Genomic DNA, 14,433 nt, shown 5'->3' on the forward strand with positions numbered 1-14,433 from the left:
CAACCCTAATGTCAAAATCGGTACCAAAACTGCACCACGCCGCATTTTACCTGCGTGAAACATCTGCTGTGTCAGTGCAAGGTGTAAGTCTGGAGCCACGGAATTGGCACAAAGGCAAAAGGGTAAAAAAAAAAGCAGGTGTGCCTAACAAAAAGGCATTGCACCTGTGTTTGCTCAGCCTCTGTTTCTATGAAAGTAGAGCGCTTTATCCGTCAGCCACATGAGGGTATTTGTAGGTGCATTGCTCGGATTCTGTTGCATATGATGTTTCAGCTCTTGTGTGTTTGAAAGCAGCAGCGTATGCTAAACCCCAAAGACAACTGTGAAAAATGATTTCGGATTGAGGAGAGCAGGACACCCCGACCACAACAGATGACCCTTCGATGAGATGTGGTTTATCTTTAAAGCAGGGTCCATTTATAACCTACAGTCAATGCTGGATGCATCACATTATACATATTTGTGCATTATTTGGGCCTTTCGGATCAGTTCACACACCGGTGCATGCCTGACTTGTGGTGCCTGATATCACAGTTTCAGTTTGAGGCTAGCATTATTCCTTTCTTTGTGTGTGTGTCAACAACATTTTTGGACTAAGATTCAGTTACAGGTGTCACAAATATTTATTTCTTTGAACAGCTGCGCGCTCTAGTTTAAAGCAAAGATCACGCCACAGGAGTAAGAGTACGTATTCGGTAGGGACTACTTTTTGCTGTGGATTAATACACATTTGGGTGCTTGTAAGCATGTATAACACCATGGCATGGTTTGCGGGATGGACTCAAGTTAAAAACAAGACGCCATGGAATGAGAATATGTTATTATGTTATACGAGATTGAAAACAATCAGTAACATACAGAATACAGTTTACATTTAAGTCTTAAATAAGTTCAAAAAAAGATGTTCGACTAAGTGCTGGGCGATATGGAAAAAATCATCAATCACGATATGGATTATTTTATATCACGATATGCACCGCACTGCAAACATCCGTCTTACTTTGGCCCGGCATGCGTCTTAAAAGCGAGGCAACCGACTTTACTGAAGTGCTTACGACCGGGCATAAGCGACCTCGGATCAAGGACTTTGACGAGGTCTCGAAAGCTGTCCTTCTCGACACATACACGGGAGCCACGCCTTTACAAATGTAACGCGAGCTTATGGCGCTGGGACGTGCGAAAGACTGCTTTATCTTCGGCTGGCTATAGATTTTCTTTGCGCAATTTGCCCCCGCTGTTTCACTGCTTGCTTTAGTCTGGATTTTTTGGATTATTATGTATTCTTTTTTGTGGACCTTCTTTAGGTGATGGAAGAGGTTTGTTGTGTTGGCATCGGGCGTGGGAATAGTCTTGTAGCATAGTTTACATACGGCCGTCTTCTGCTCCGTGTCGGACCTCTTTTGCCCCCTCTTTTCGGTAATAATTGATAAAATTAGGTTAGAAACAACAGAAGATAGTCATATCGCCCAGCACTAGTTCGACTATGAAACAAAAACAGCAGCAGTGAATGTTTCAGCTTTAACACACTGACATATTTTAGATGTTTCAATTTTATAGGACACAGCAGAGGAGATGAGTTTCTCTCTCCACACCTGCTGGGAAATCTATTCAGGTAACCGAACAGTCACTCAATCGAGTTCAGAGACGAAATGAGGAAGATGTTTAAGTGCAAAGTAGACAGAGAGAGCGAGAGAGTCACCGACAAGTGAATCTACAAGAAGAGGACACGCACTTCCTCTTTCAGAAAAATAACCAAAAAAAAAAAAAAACTGGGTCGCTGTTCCTGAGGGTGTAAACAAGCCAAACAGAGCCGAGGCAGAAACACACAGAGAGCAGCAGCTCCATACCTGCAGACACCTCGAACATCCTGAATGTGCGACTCTGCCGTACAATGAGTTTCTATTTCTTTATTTCTTTCTTTTCTTTCTTTGTGTGTGCACTTGGACTTGCAGGAGTGTGTGTGTGTGTGTGTGTGTGACATGTCTGATATATGCTTGTCAGCTTGTTGTACAGGGAAGACTGCTGGCTTGCCTGACAAGACATGACGAGCCAATCTAGCAAAAAATCTGGCTGCCTTGACACCAATCTGGCACCAATTTACGGATCAACAGCAGCAGAGTGGACAAACACACACACACACACACACACACACACACACACACACACACACACACACACACACACTGAGAAATACTCGAAGCCCCGCTGGTCAGTGTGTGGGTGGTTGCACTTTGTTTGTGTGTTTGCTCACCAACAAGCTCTCCTACAATGTTGTGTTTTTTTTTTTTATCTTCGGTGTGAACAAAGCTTTTTTTTCTGTCTCACAGACCTCACTGTGTTCTTCAGTGATTTATTCCAAAGGCGCACAATGTTTGCCACTTGGCTTTTTTCGGTGCGCGTTTGTTCAGACTGACCCTGGTGACCCTGGAGTTTGAGTACAAAGCAACAAAGCAACAAACCAAGAACGGACAAACCAAGCGCTGGCTCTCTACAGGAGTTTCACAGCCACCGTGGTTTGTCCGGCATGAAACAGGAGGGTGAGGCAAGAGGTATTCAGTTGGTTGAGATCTGCAACTTCATGCAAAACACTGCACCTTTAAGAAATATGATATTTTAGCAATTCATTACGTTCCGTAAAAACACAAGATAAAGGACATCACTCCGACAGTCAGACATACTGTGTCCTTGGTTTGTAGAGGTCGCACCCACCTTCAGATAATATTCAATATTTTATTTGATCAGAGCGTCTAGATGAGAAAAAGACTGATGTTTACACCAAAGTGACTGCCAACAGACTCTTATTTCACTGGTTACATATGTGATACAAAGTGACTGGATTTACTACACAATGTTACGAGAATTTTCTAAGCAAGAACCCTTGAATAAGGAGGACTGGATTCAAAGTATCAAAGTTTAATTTATTATTCTTATACAAGAAGGAGCGTTTAACAGTGCAACACACAGAATGAGTTACAGAGAAAAGGCTCCTCGAGGAGCTCTAACAGTTGGTTCTTATACAATTTTCTCTAAATTGGGCTGTCTCGGACATCTTCCCGCTCACAATTTCCTTTTTTGGTTTTCCGCTTCGTAATGAACATTATGTCCAAAATGACACTTCCCTTGTCCCCTGTCTCTCTTGTCCTTGAACTATTTTTTAATCATCTCTCCCTGCCAGCCTCAGTAAACACATGCCAGAAAAGGGGAGTGGGCGAGATATGCAAAAGACAGAAAACACACACACACACTCTGTAAGAGTTAAAACATCTGCACCCCAGTACACTCCTAATAAAACACACAAAGTATCTCACAAGCTATAGTGTCCAGGAAATGTTTGTAGGTCGCTTAGCAACTGTGCATTGCATCATTTCTGTTGTCTGAGCCGAACGAATCATAATCTGTTATCAATTATTACCGCTAACCAAGAAACAGCGCTCGCAGAACTGTTGACTGCGACCTCCTTCGACCGTGCTGATATTCAGAATAACGTGTCAGTCAGTGTTATATTGTTATCTCTTCAGATATCATATATTTCTCTAACGTGATGGTTAACCAGAGCTCCAGATGGAAAACTGAGAAGACACTTGTTAAAGAAACTGCAGCCACATAACACAGCTGACATAATCTTTGTCTTGATGTTCTCTCTTCTTACTACTCAGACTAAATCACTTGCATTATGCATTATGCACTGTATAATCATGACATTCATTTTGTCTGCTGCATTAAGTTGCCCTTTAACTGACTGAGAGAGCATCAGTGAATAATACATTAAACTCCCTTCACATCAGTCTTTTTATTTGGCTGCACGCGACGACAGGCGCCCTTAGCACGACCGAAGTCTTTACTGGACTTTGTTTCTTTCATGCCACAGGTTTGTCTCCCTTTGAGAATAGCTACATGGACAGTGTGTGTGTGTGTGTGTGTGTGTGTGTGTGTGTGTGTGTGTGTGTGTGTGTGTGTGTGTGTGTGTGTGTGTGCGTGTGTGTGTGCTGTACAGGGGCGGTGTTAAGGGCCTTCGGGGAAACTTTATCGAACACTTAAGTGCTTCTGGTGGCCAAACACCTTCTGAAGTGTCAGAGCTTTTTGTCACCCTTTTAGTAAAATGTATATTGTTGCTTGCTTTGGCTAGAAAAGGAAATACTGCGACAGCATGTTAAGGTGACTGTACGCAGAATGTGTTAAAATCAAATCACATCAAGGCCTGTACATTTGCAGTAAGGCTTGGGAGTGCAGTCTGCTGGCTGGATGTTTTACGGCTGCAGAGATTAAGTATTTTTGTTATCTATCAACTTCAGGGAATAAGGAAATAAAGCGTATCTATCTACAGAGAACAGAGGGGAATAGAAATTCATTTTATCTGTGTAGAGATAATACTTTTAATATTTGAATCTGAAATTAAACTGATTTAAATAGCAACGATTATGCAGTAGTTAGGGGAAAAAAAGAATAAATGTAGTTGTATTTTTTATTAATTACTTCTGTTGTCATACCGCTGTCTGTTCTGTCAGCACTAATAGCAACAATTAACTTAGTGGTTGTAATATAAAGCAGACTTGATGATTCATAATCAGAATTCAAAGCTGCTTTTCTCAGAGTCGTTCGTGAAACATTGTGTCGTTTGCAAATCGCAGACGCCTTCATCAGTCGCGGCTGATCGTTTCTCACAGCTCAAACTTGACGCGTGATCCGAGACAACGTGCGCTCACTCCGTCTGCAGATCAGAGCGACATGAAGACAAAGAGCAAAGTCAAGAGACGTTCCTCTGACGTTGGGGACTTTGAGGCTAAGCCAGGAACTCGCCTTGATCATACTTCAGTCATTCTGTCTGACATCGCCGTCTGTCAAAAGCGTTATATTGTTCATAAAAGCGTTCCATCGCGGCTGAATACTGATGAGAGAACAGCCTTTAATTTGCGTTTTTTTCGGGGGTGCATTGCAAGTGTTTCCAGACCGTCAATTTATTGTCATGTACCTGCAAACATAAAGACTTTCTATGCTGCAGTCTGGCTGTTTTCTCAGCACGTATGCTGTCAGTCATTTAATGTGCATTCAGATAAATACAGAAAAAACAGAAACTGTACGCCGTCTGTGTACACAATTCATCCAGCTGTTTGCCGGTGACTCTCCTCATTTGGTCCTTGTCTCCTCTTCCTCCTCTGGGTTTGATAATCAGACAGGTTTGCCGAAGCCCCCCCCCCCCCCCCCCTCCATTGTCTGCACACGCCGTTGACGTGACTCTTATACATATGAGAGCGACTTAGCATTGTGAATGCAGCTCAGCTTTCTGGAGGTTGACCTTTTTCCATGGATTAATAGGTTTTATGCTGGCAGCATTAATAAACAATTTCTTCGTTTCCACAGTGGGGTAAGGAGCAGTCACTCTGCATATTAATGTGGGTCCCCCCCTCCCCCTGTACGAGCCTCCTCTCACCTACTTTTAGGCGGTCACACTTGACAATCACGACCTGTTTTTGTGATTTTTTTTTCCAAAGCATCTTTCAGAGTGACTCTATTCGCTCTCTTGTCTTTCAATACCTATTATTCTCTTCTTATTTTAAACTCCCACTCTCTCCCATCTGTCTCCATCCTTATTTTATTTTAAATTTCATTTTATTGTTCTGTAGAAATCATTCCTCTGAGGGTTTGCCCCTTCCCCTCAACCGTACTCCTTTCTCTCTCTTAGTCAATCTCTTAGCCTTTTCTCCGCCGTGCATTCAGTCGACTGTTCGTCTCTCCTTTATTTCTGTCGCTGTCTTTTTCTCTTTTTTTTTTTTTTTTTTTTTTTTTTTTTTTTTTTTTTGCTTTGGTGACTGGGACTGATTATGTGGGGCTGAGCAGTTTTTTGCCCCTCACGCTGTCTGTGGCCAAGGTCAATTATGGTCTTCCTTTTCAGAGCAGGGAGCCACTGATGTGGAGCGCCAGGCAGGGAGATCAAGTGGGAAGAAAATCAACCGTTTGCTGCCTCCAAAATGATTCGATTTGCCACCGGTGTGAAAGTGTGCGCTGTGTCCGAATCTTGCTCTCCCTTTTTTCTTTTTCAATGTCATCCATATTTTTTCTAAAATTTCTAAATTAGCTGTGGGTTGCTGGGTAGAATGATACAGCAACAACACTGAATGTGAAGACTGTCTATAACCAGCTCTTCTTATTGAGGACATAATGCTGCTATGATAGGTTGCTATACTTACCTATGGATTCATCAGATCAGTGTGTGTGTGTGTGTGTGACATATTTATACTATTTGATCATCGTAAAACTTCTGATAAACTTAGATTGTTATTCTGTGTGTAGACTATGTGGATTCTGCACACGTCCCATGTGCCTTGATTGGATAGGACAAGGATGCTCAGTTACCCTCGAGATATTATCACCTCATGACATTGTTTTGACAAATGTATCTCTATAAAAAGATATCTGCATATGAATGCAGAATTTGTAGACGAGGGGACGGAGATTTTGGGCATCTGAAGCGTTCCGGTTTCTGGTTTGTTTGTAGTCAAGAGTTGTGCTGACGAATTAGGTTTGAGCAGGCTTTAGGTACATGCAGATAAACAGTCCACTTCAGTGTGAAGAGCAAAAGAGGCAGAATGCATTGGTTGAAATCCAATCTCGGAAGCTTTTTATTAGCTTTAAAGCTTTAAAAATGCGTCGAAATATCCATCGTGATATCTGTTTTCCATTTTCCTTAAATCTGCCGGCTCCACCGGAAGCCCCAAAATGTTGACCGTTGTCCTCAGAGGCAAAATCATCATCAAAAAACAGCTAAAGTTTCAAAAACTATGACAAACACGTGGCTATATACACATCTAGTGAAATGAATCAATGTTAGGAGTAATTGGGAGTGCAGTAAAACCGAAAAAACAAGCCGAAAGAGACTAAAACAGGAGCTGCAGAAACGGCTCTTTGACTGACGCCTTTCACATCCCATGGAGTCATTTGATCCTGTGTTACAGTGTTTGCATGTGCTTTTAAAGCTTTAAGGCCACAGACAGTTTATTTGCACCTTTGCAGAAGGTGGACGTGCACACTGTGAAGTCAGTGATGTGGACACACAATGTTTGGTTGTCCACATACTTTGTGTACTGTACAGCCAAAGAAGTCAAACAAATGATGCTATAACTTTTTAACAGTTTCTGACATGTGAGTGAAGCGTTATTGTTCCCAAAGTGTGGCTGTGGCAAGACGAGAAGAAGAAGACAATAAAAGCTTTCAACTCCTCGTCGACATTTGACACGCTTTAAATTCAGTCAACAAACAATGTGTCTGAAGTCGGGGCTGCCTTCCTTGCTCTGATCTTCAAATCAAACTGATTATGATGACTGGCAGCCTTCAGCGTCAAGCATCGTTCCGCAAACAAACCACCTCCACTCGCTTTGCCTCCGTAAACAAAGGCAGACTTTTTGTGCCGCTCTGTGAAGGCGTTTGATTAGCCACAATTATGGCCTTGGCGCCAGCTTGTATGATTACTTTGACTTGAGGCTGTTTTTTGTATGTGCCGTTTAAGTAATCAGCGCTGGGCTGAATCTGGACAGGCATCGAAAATGTTGTGTCTAATTAGAGGAGCCGACCAAACTGCGGTGCGGCTCACCTGACGAGAAAAAAGTAGAATTAATTACCTAATTGAAGCAACTCAGGGAAGCATGAAGGTAAAACTGTTTGCTTTCTAATCGGCTCAGCGACAGAGTTCGCCTCAGCATGAAACATTCTTTCAGAGAACAAAGGTTATTTAGTTGAACAAATGAAGACATTTGTTCTGTGTTGCCGGGTAGAAATTGAGCAGCTGTTTGTAGAATCTTTATATTATTTAGCGGCTGTGCAGAATATCCTGTTGTGTCACCTTTCCAGACAGGAAACAGTCTCCTCCCTGTGACAACCTGGACATAATAAGTAGGCATTTGATAAACCGCTGCTTGCCGCTGACACGCAATAAATCTTAATGCGCATGACAAAATGAATAACGACGGGGTCGAGCCTGTGCATCGTCCGGAGTGGATGTTTATTTATTTGATATTAAACATGCCAGACAGCCGCGTGCTCGGGGTTTTATCATGTAAGACTCGTTTTTTTATTGCTTCATTGCAGTGGGTCTGCTTATAAATGGATTCTTCTGCTCAGCTGCTGTGACAGACGCTGCATTAATAGTTTTGATCCTAATCCCTACATTTACCACCAGAATAGTCTGGAGTTAATTCTCTGTAATGTAATCGCTGGCGAGACAGACCAACACCGGGACGTAGGATTTACCAACGCATATCTCTCACCTCTCTGACCTCTCGGTGCCTCCAAGCGACAGTTTGGACTCTTCTCACTGTAATTTGCAAAGTGAGGTTTTTTTTGTTTTTTTTAAACATCTCATCCGATGCTTGTTATTATGCATCGTGCATTTGTGCCTTACGCTCAGAAATGCCCACGAGTCCTCAATCAAGGATAGAGAGGACACTTAAAATACAGCCGGGGTGCTTCACAGATCATTATGGTCATCCCAAGTGTCTCTCCGCTCCTTCCTGCTCCGCTCTGCTCTCAGCTGAATACTGTCTGGAGGATAAGCTCTGACAGGAGTAATTCACCAAAGGGCTAATTACACCATAATCATGGCACGGTGTGTCCTGTGTTCAAAGTTTAGTCCATAAATAACAATCTGCACAGTTATTAATGAATGTTAGTGTGAGCTATCATTGAGAATTAAAAATAATGTGAAAGGGATGGAAATCAGTCGCTCCGCCTCATTTATTAAGCAGAGAGTCGTGGTTCCCAGAGGATGAAGCTCTCGGATTTTGGATCAACACCAAGAGGTCAAAGTTTTTATTTATCCAGACAAATATCTCAACATGTACGAGATGGATTGGAACAAAATCTGGGAATGAATTGTAACTTTTAGGGATGCCACTTTTCTTCTCGCACCATCATCAGATCAAAATTCTTCAGATTTTTGGCCAAATACTTGTAAAACCATTGATATTCCCATCGGCCTCTGCTGGACTTAGAGCTTTTTCCACAGCGGACACCGTGACATGAAATCCTAAGGTCAACGCAGGTGCTTCCAATGATCCTAATTAAGGTTCCATTCCAGTGAGCCAACATGCACCACAGCAGGAACCCTGACTCTGTTTGACCTGAGAGGGAACGGAGCCTTAATTAGTAGCATTGGTAACACCTGTGTTGACCTTGACTATTTCATGACAAAGTGGCTGCTGTGGAAAAAGGTCCACTGGCATGTTAATATTGTCATTTTGAGCATGACACCATGTTGACGCTGTGCAACATTAGTTTTAGGATATCAACACACAACCTGCAGCCTTTACCCATGTCATCCAAACACAGCTGAATCAAAGAAATAATAATAAAAAAGAAATTCATAAAGGTTGTGTATGTTTAGTTATTTCAGTTTAGCACAGAAATGAATTTGAACCGTACTTTAGGTTGGAAAGTGACACTAAATACAAGAAAAACGTCCTACACAATTTCAACTTGTCGCAAAGAAATTATGTCCGTCCTTAAAGACGTTGAGGACCACGGTAACACGGATGTACTGGAGAATTTTTTACATACTCTGTCAGTAGTTCTTTCAGGCCTGCTCAGTGTGAGTTGGCCACAACAGATGTGGTGAAACTCTCCATTGTGATGAGTGTGCTTGTGATTAATACACCTCGATGAATGCCTTTTATTTTTAGCATGACAAGAGGGACAATGTGGAAACGCTTTTTATTACCCTTCTGGTTGGAGATGAATGGCCGACGGGCGGAGAGAGATGTGGTGCCTCGGCGTTCATTCGTCATTGCCAGATTGAGGTGTAAAGGATGGAGGATTCAGTTGATTAGCTCTATCATTATTCGTGCAAAGTTCAGAAAGCAGTCATTGACAAATTGCTAATAGAATACATAGTATTTGGGAGGAATGATTCCCTTTGGGTTTTACCAATTAGGAAGAAGTTGAGGAACAGGCCAGGAGTGTCTGGCTAGACATCTGGGGAAAGTGCTGATATTTCCAGTGCCGAGGTGGTGAGGTCAATGCTGAACAATATATACTTACCGGCGGGAACATGAGCTAATTGACTAAACGAGTCCTCCTACATCTGATGTCAAGGTTGAGGCCAAGGAGAGAATGAGAGTTGCATTTCATCAGAGCAGGTCATTAGGCTCGGCTTGAATCGGACCTGATTACAGCGAGATGGACTCTGCAGCAGCAGCAGCAGCAGCAGCGCTCGCCCTTTTCACGACAGGTGGAAGTATGAAGTCCATTTCACCTGGCGAGGCAGTTTCCACGCCTGCCATAACATTATTCTGTACATTGTGAGCGTGGAATAAAGGTGGCATTTGTCCGGGTGACCTCCATAAAAGATAAAAAAAATCTGACAGCTGTTTCATTCTTATATAATATGAACCATGAATTATTAATTTGAGTCCACTGGAATGTCTTTCTCATGTTATATTCAAATGATATCTTCCATGTATTGCTTTTGCTTTGACAGACCTATCTTCTAATCCAATCTCTGTCGTGCTTGTGTCTGTCTCCGCAGGAACTCTTTACAGCAGAATGCAAGTTCAAAGAGTCGGTGTTTGAGAACTACTATGTGATCTACTCATCCATGTTGTACAGACAACAGGAGTCGGGGAGAGCTTGGTTCCTAGGGCTCAATAAAGAGGGCCAAGCCATGAAGGGGAACCGAGTGAAAAAAACAAAACCAGCTGCTCACTTCCTGCCCAAGCCATTAGAAGGTATTTACCGTGATAGACAGAGTGAGATGAAACGACTTCAATACGATTGACGATTTATTCCTGATGTGGTAGCCAAAGCTAATCTGTAGGGCTCCTTAAAAAGATATTTTATACATTTTTTTTTGTCAACAATTATTATTCAGACCCGTCTGTGCCTCAGAGCTCCACTGTTTCCAGGAACTGTTAAAAACTCATTAGTGAGCTGCATCGGGTGATATGTTTCTTCATTACGGTGAACATGGGCACCGTAGTTTATCAATCCCGCATACACCATCCTGCTGGGATAAATACTCGCCAGAGTACCAAATGTGTATTAATACGCAGGTGTAAATAGGTCCAGACACCTGCGCTCTATTCCTGTTTGAGTATAATTTGCTGAAGACTACAGTGCCTTCAGCTTTCTGAGGGAATCACTTACCCTTTTTAAAAAAAATCAAAGCATACATTCATGGTAAAGAAGACCAGCGGCCTGAGAGAAGAATGAAAATATACTCGATATTGTCAGTTTTATTCTCGAAAGGGTCAGATCACCATCAATAACATGTTTCACTTTTATGTGCAGAGGTTTTGAGATATCCACCTCCGAAAGTTCTGCACAACAAATCATGTTGGGGCGGCAGCAGAAGTCCCAGTGATGGATTTCTCTTCCGCTGAATGTGTTTGGGTAGTTACAACTGAAGGGATTTTAACAAATTTAACGTTTTGGGTGAGCTGACCTTTAAAAAAAAAAGCTAACAAATTTAACGTTTTGGGTGAGCTGACCTTTAAAAAAAAAAGCAGTTGAAAGTCAGATTTAAGAAATCACAACAAAAAATTACAGTATGTTTTGTTTTTTATTCATTTGGGGGGACTCGAGGGGCATAATTAACATTTACTCCCAATTTTCTTTTCACTTTTTAGCACCTAAAGCAGTTTTTTTTTCTGCAAGAGACCTTGTTACTGTAAAAGATATCATCTCTCTGCAGCCAGAAACATTAAGACATTAATAAATCTGAATGTATTTTGATCAAAAACTGAAAACAATGGGGCATGACTACGCTTGTTACGCTACACGACAGATGTCCCATACTGTAGGACGCGATCCCGCCCTGAGTAATGGAACTATGTGAAATATCTGTTTGACTTTTATTAATGTCCTGATTCACTGTTTTGCTGCTGTAAGCGCACCGTGTAGGAGGCTGGACAGCTGTGAGCGCAGGATGAAAATGTTGATAGTCCAGCAGATGCCACCGTCACTCGTCAGCCACCAGCCTGATTGCTTCCTATCACTTAAACATGGAATCAAGTTGAAGTATCCTGTCAAGACAGCTGTAGTGCAGTGGGTGTAAAGTGGAGGATAATGAGACACTTTTTGCTGCGTTTTTTTTTTTTTTTTTGAAGAGTGTGTGCTTAGATACAGAATCAGCCCTGAAGGAGCAAGTCAGGATGTCGCATGAAGCATAGGCAAAAAAATGTGTTCTGTAAATTGTAGGGTGTCTTTATTGTAGGTTTTCTGTCTCTAGAAAAACTTTTTTAAAAGAAAGAAACATGTATAGTTAGGGGTAAACTCAAAAGTGCAAAGAAAGAGGTGCTTGCTAACAGTTTTCTCCCCCTTGTCTCTCTCCTCTTTCTTTCCCCCCGTCGTCTGCTCCTCCAGTCGCCATGTACAGAGAGCCATCGTTGCATGATGTTGGAGAGACGGTGCCCAAGGCGGCGGTACCTCCCAGTAAAAGCACAAGTGAGCCGGCAGTGATGAACGGAGGTAAACCTGTCAGCAAGCCCGACAAGCCCACCACATAGCCACACCTGACCAGTGCCCAGTGTGTGTGTGTGTGTGTGTGTTAGTGTGTGGAGGAGGAGGAGGAGGGGAACGCGACGGAGGCAGGGCTTTTTTTTTTCCCCTCCGACTAGACTCCAGACTTTCTCTTTCTTCTGTGGATCAGATCCAGGCGAATCCTCCCTCCCTCCCTCCCTTTCCTCATTTCTCTCGCTCCTCCTTCCTTCTTCCTCCTGCCTCGTCCTCCCTTTCTCCAAGCTGTCTCCACGTGGATTGATGGGATTCTGAGGCGGCTGAGTTTTGCCTCCAGCACGGAGGGAGAAAGAGGACCTCTGATTTATGGGAATGCCTTCAGATCGCTCCGAAACTGTGAGAATTCATGTGAATAACGCGTGTTTCACGACCACGCTCGTGGTTCTTTGCTTGCTGACGGTTCATTCAAGAAACCCCCCACCTCTCCCTCCCCTCTGTCTCTATAATGCCCTGTTGCAGCAGAGTCTGTGTACCTTCAGATCTATTTTCTATACCACAGTTCACCAGCTATGTTCTGGGATAGAGACTGTATAGATAGAGTAAATATTTGGACTGTCGTCCTCTATTTTTTACGAGTATGTTCCCCTGTCCCTCTCTTTCTATCTCTAGTCACACACTTTTCTCTTTGACAAGTAACGTAGAAAAGATAAAAACATTTTGCAAGGGAGTTGTGTGATTTTCTAAGAAACACATTCACGCAGATGTGGCATAAAAAAAAACAAACATCCAAATTTTCTTCTTGTCTACAATGCACACACACACACACACACACACACGCAAAGTTAGTGAGTAAAAATCAGAGATGTTGCTTTTTTTACAGGCTGATAATAAAAACACACTGGAGGCTGGCAGATAGCTCCTGCAATCATAGTTGATGAAGTGCTAATTACCGCCACTGCAATCAATGCGAGGAGCTCCCTACACACATACAAAACACACACACACACACACACACACACACACACACACAAACACGCACGCACACACACACATTTCTGAACAGATGTGTGTGTGTGGGTGGGAGAGCGCTGTAAGGAATGGTGTATACATATCACTATCTAAGTCCCACCAGCGGTTCAGTCCGCCTTCTCTGGTAAATAGAAAAACCTGAAGTCTATTTTTCTTTAATCTTATTTCAGAGCGTGGGCTCTAGGAATATCTCTAGGCCTTGTAGGCCTCTGTCCCTCACTCACTGACTTCTTTGGACTACGAGGCGAGGCTTGTGGCTTTGACCCAGACGGTCTATAACTGCAGCACTGGCAGCCATCTTACGATGGCAGCGTCTACTTTAAAGCCAGAAAACAACAACAACATGGCTGAAACACCAGTAGGCGACATTTATACTGGCTGCATCCCTATTTGGTTCAGCAAACTAAAGCATGGGCAAGGTTAATATTGTGTTCTCTCTTCTTGCAGCAGTTATACAAGAGATGGCTTGTATTGTAACATTTTCACTGTATAAAACTTAGGGAAAATGACTATTAAAATCATAACTTTTTAAATGACTAGATATTATTATTATTATTACTATTATTATTATTATTATTATGAGAGGATTTGTCTCCTAGCTCAGCATGCAGAGTCCAGTACTGATCATCTTGGCCTATCACGTGCCTGTTTGGACCTTGATTCCCCCGGCATGCAAAAACAGGTTCCCAGTCCCCACTGGGCCAAAAAAGGTGCCTCACCCACCCGATACATCCATGTAGAGGACACGACGTAGCATTATTCATTTTTAAAAAACAAAACAAAAACACACACACACACACTCAGATGTATCCATTTTGAAATGACCAAAGTCTTTTTTCATCCCAAGAAGAACTGCTTCTTTAACACACACACACACACACACACACAAAGACAAATCCTGATTCTCTCTCTCTGATTCTGATCCATCGAAGCTTTCACTGTGATAGCATTTGTTCTGTCGCG

General features: G+C 42.5%; 1 protein-coding gene across 3 annotated transcripts in view; it reads left to right on the top strand.

Annotated features, from left to right (window-relative positions):
- fgf14 (fibroblast growth factor 14) overlaps positions 1–12,582 on the top strand; it is a 92,368-nt gene extending 79,786 nt beyond the window's left edge. For all 3 annotated transcript variants that reach the window (XM_019255736.2, XM_019255737.2, XM_010742438.3), the window contains exons 4-5: positions 10,514–10,712; positions 12,349–12,582. In XM_019255736.2, the coding sequence (XP_019111281.1) occupies positions 10,514–10,712; positions 12,349–12,491 (342 nt within the window). In that variant the 3' untranslated portion in view covers positions 12,492–12,582. The remainder of the gene's footprint in view (positions 1–10,513; positions 10,713–12,348) is intronic.
- The last annotated feature ends 1,851 nt before the right edge of the window (positions 12,583–14,433 follow it).

This window comes from Larimichthys crocea, chromosome XVIII (assembly GCF_000972845.2).
Source record: "Larimichthys crocea isolate SSNF chromosome XVIII, L_crocea_2.0, whole genome shotgun sequence".
Classification (NCBI taxonomy): Eukaryota; Metazoa; Chordata; class Actinopteri; family Sciaenidae; genus Larimichthys; species Larimichthys crocea.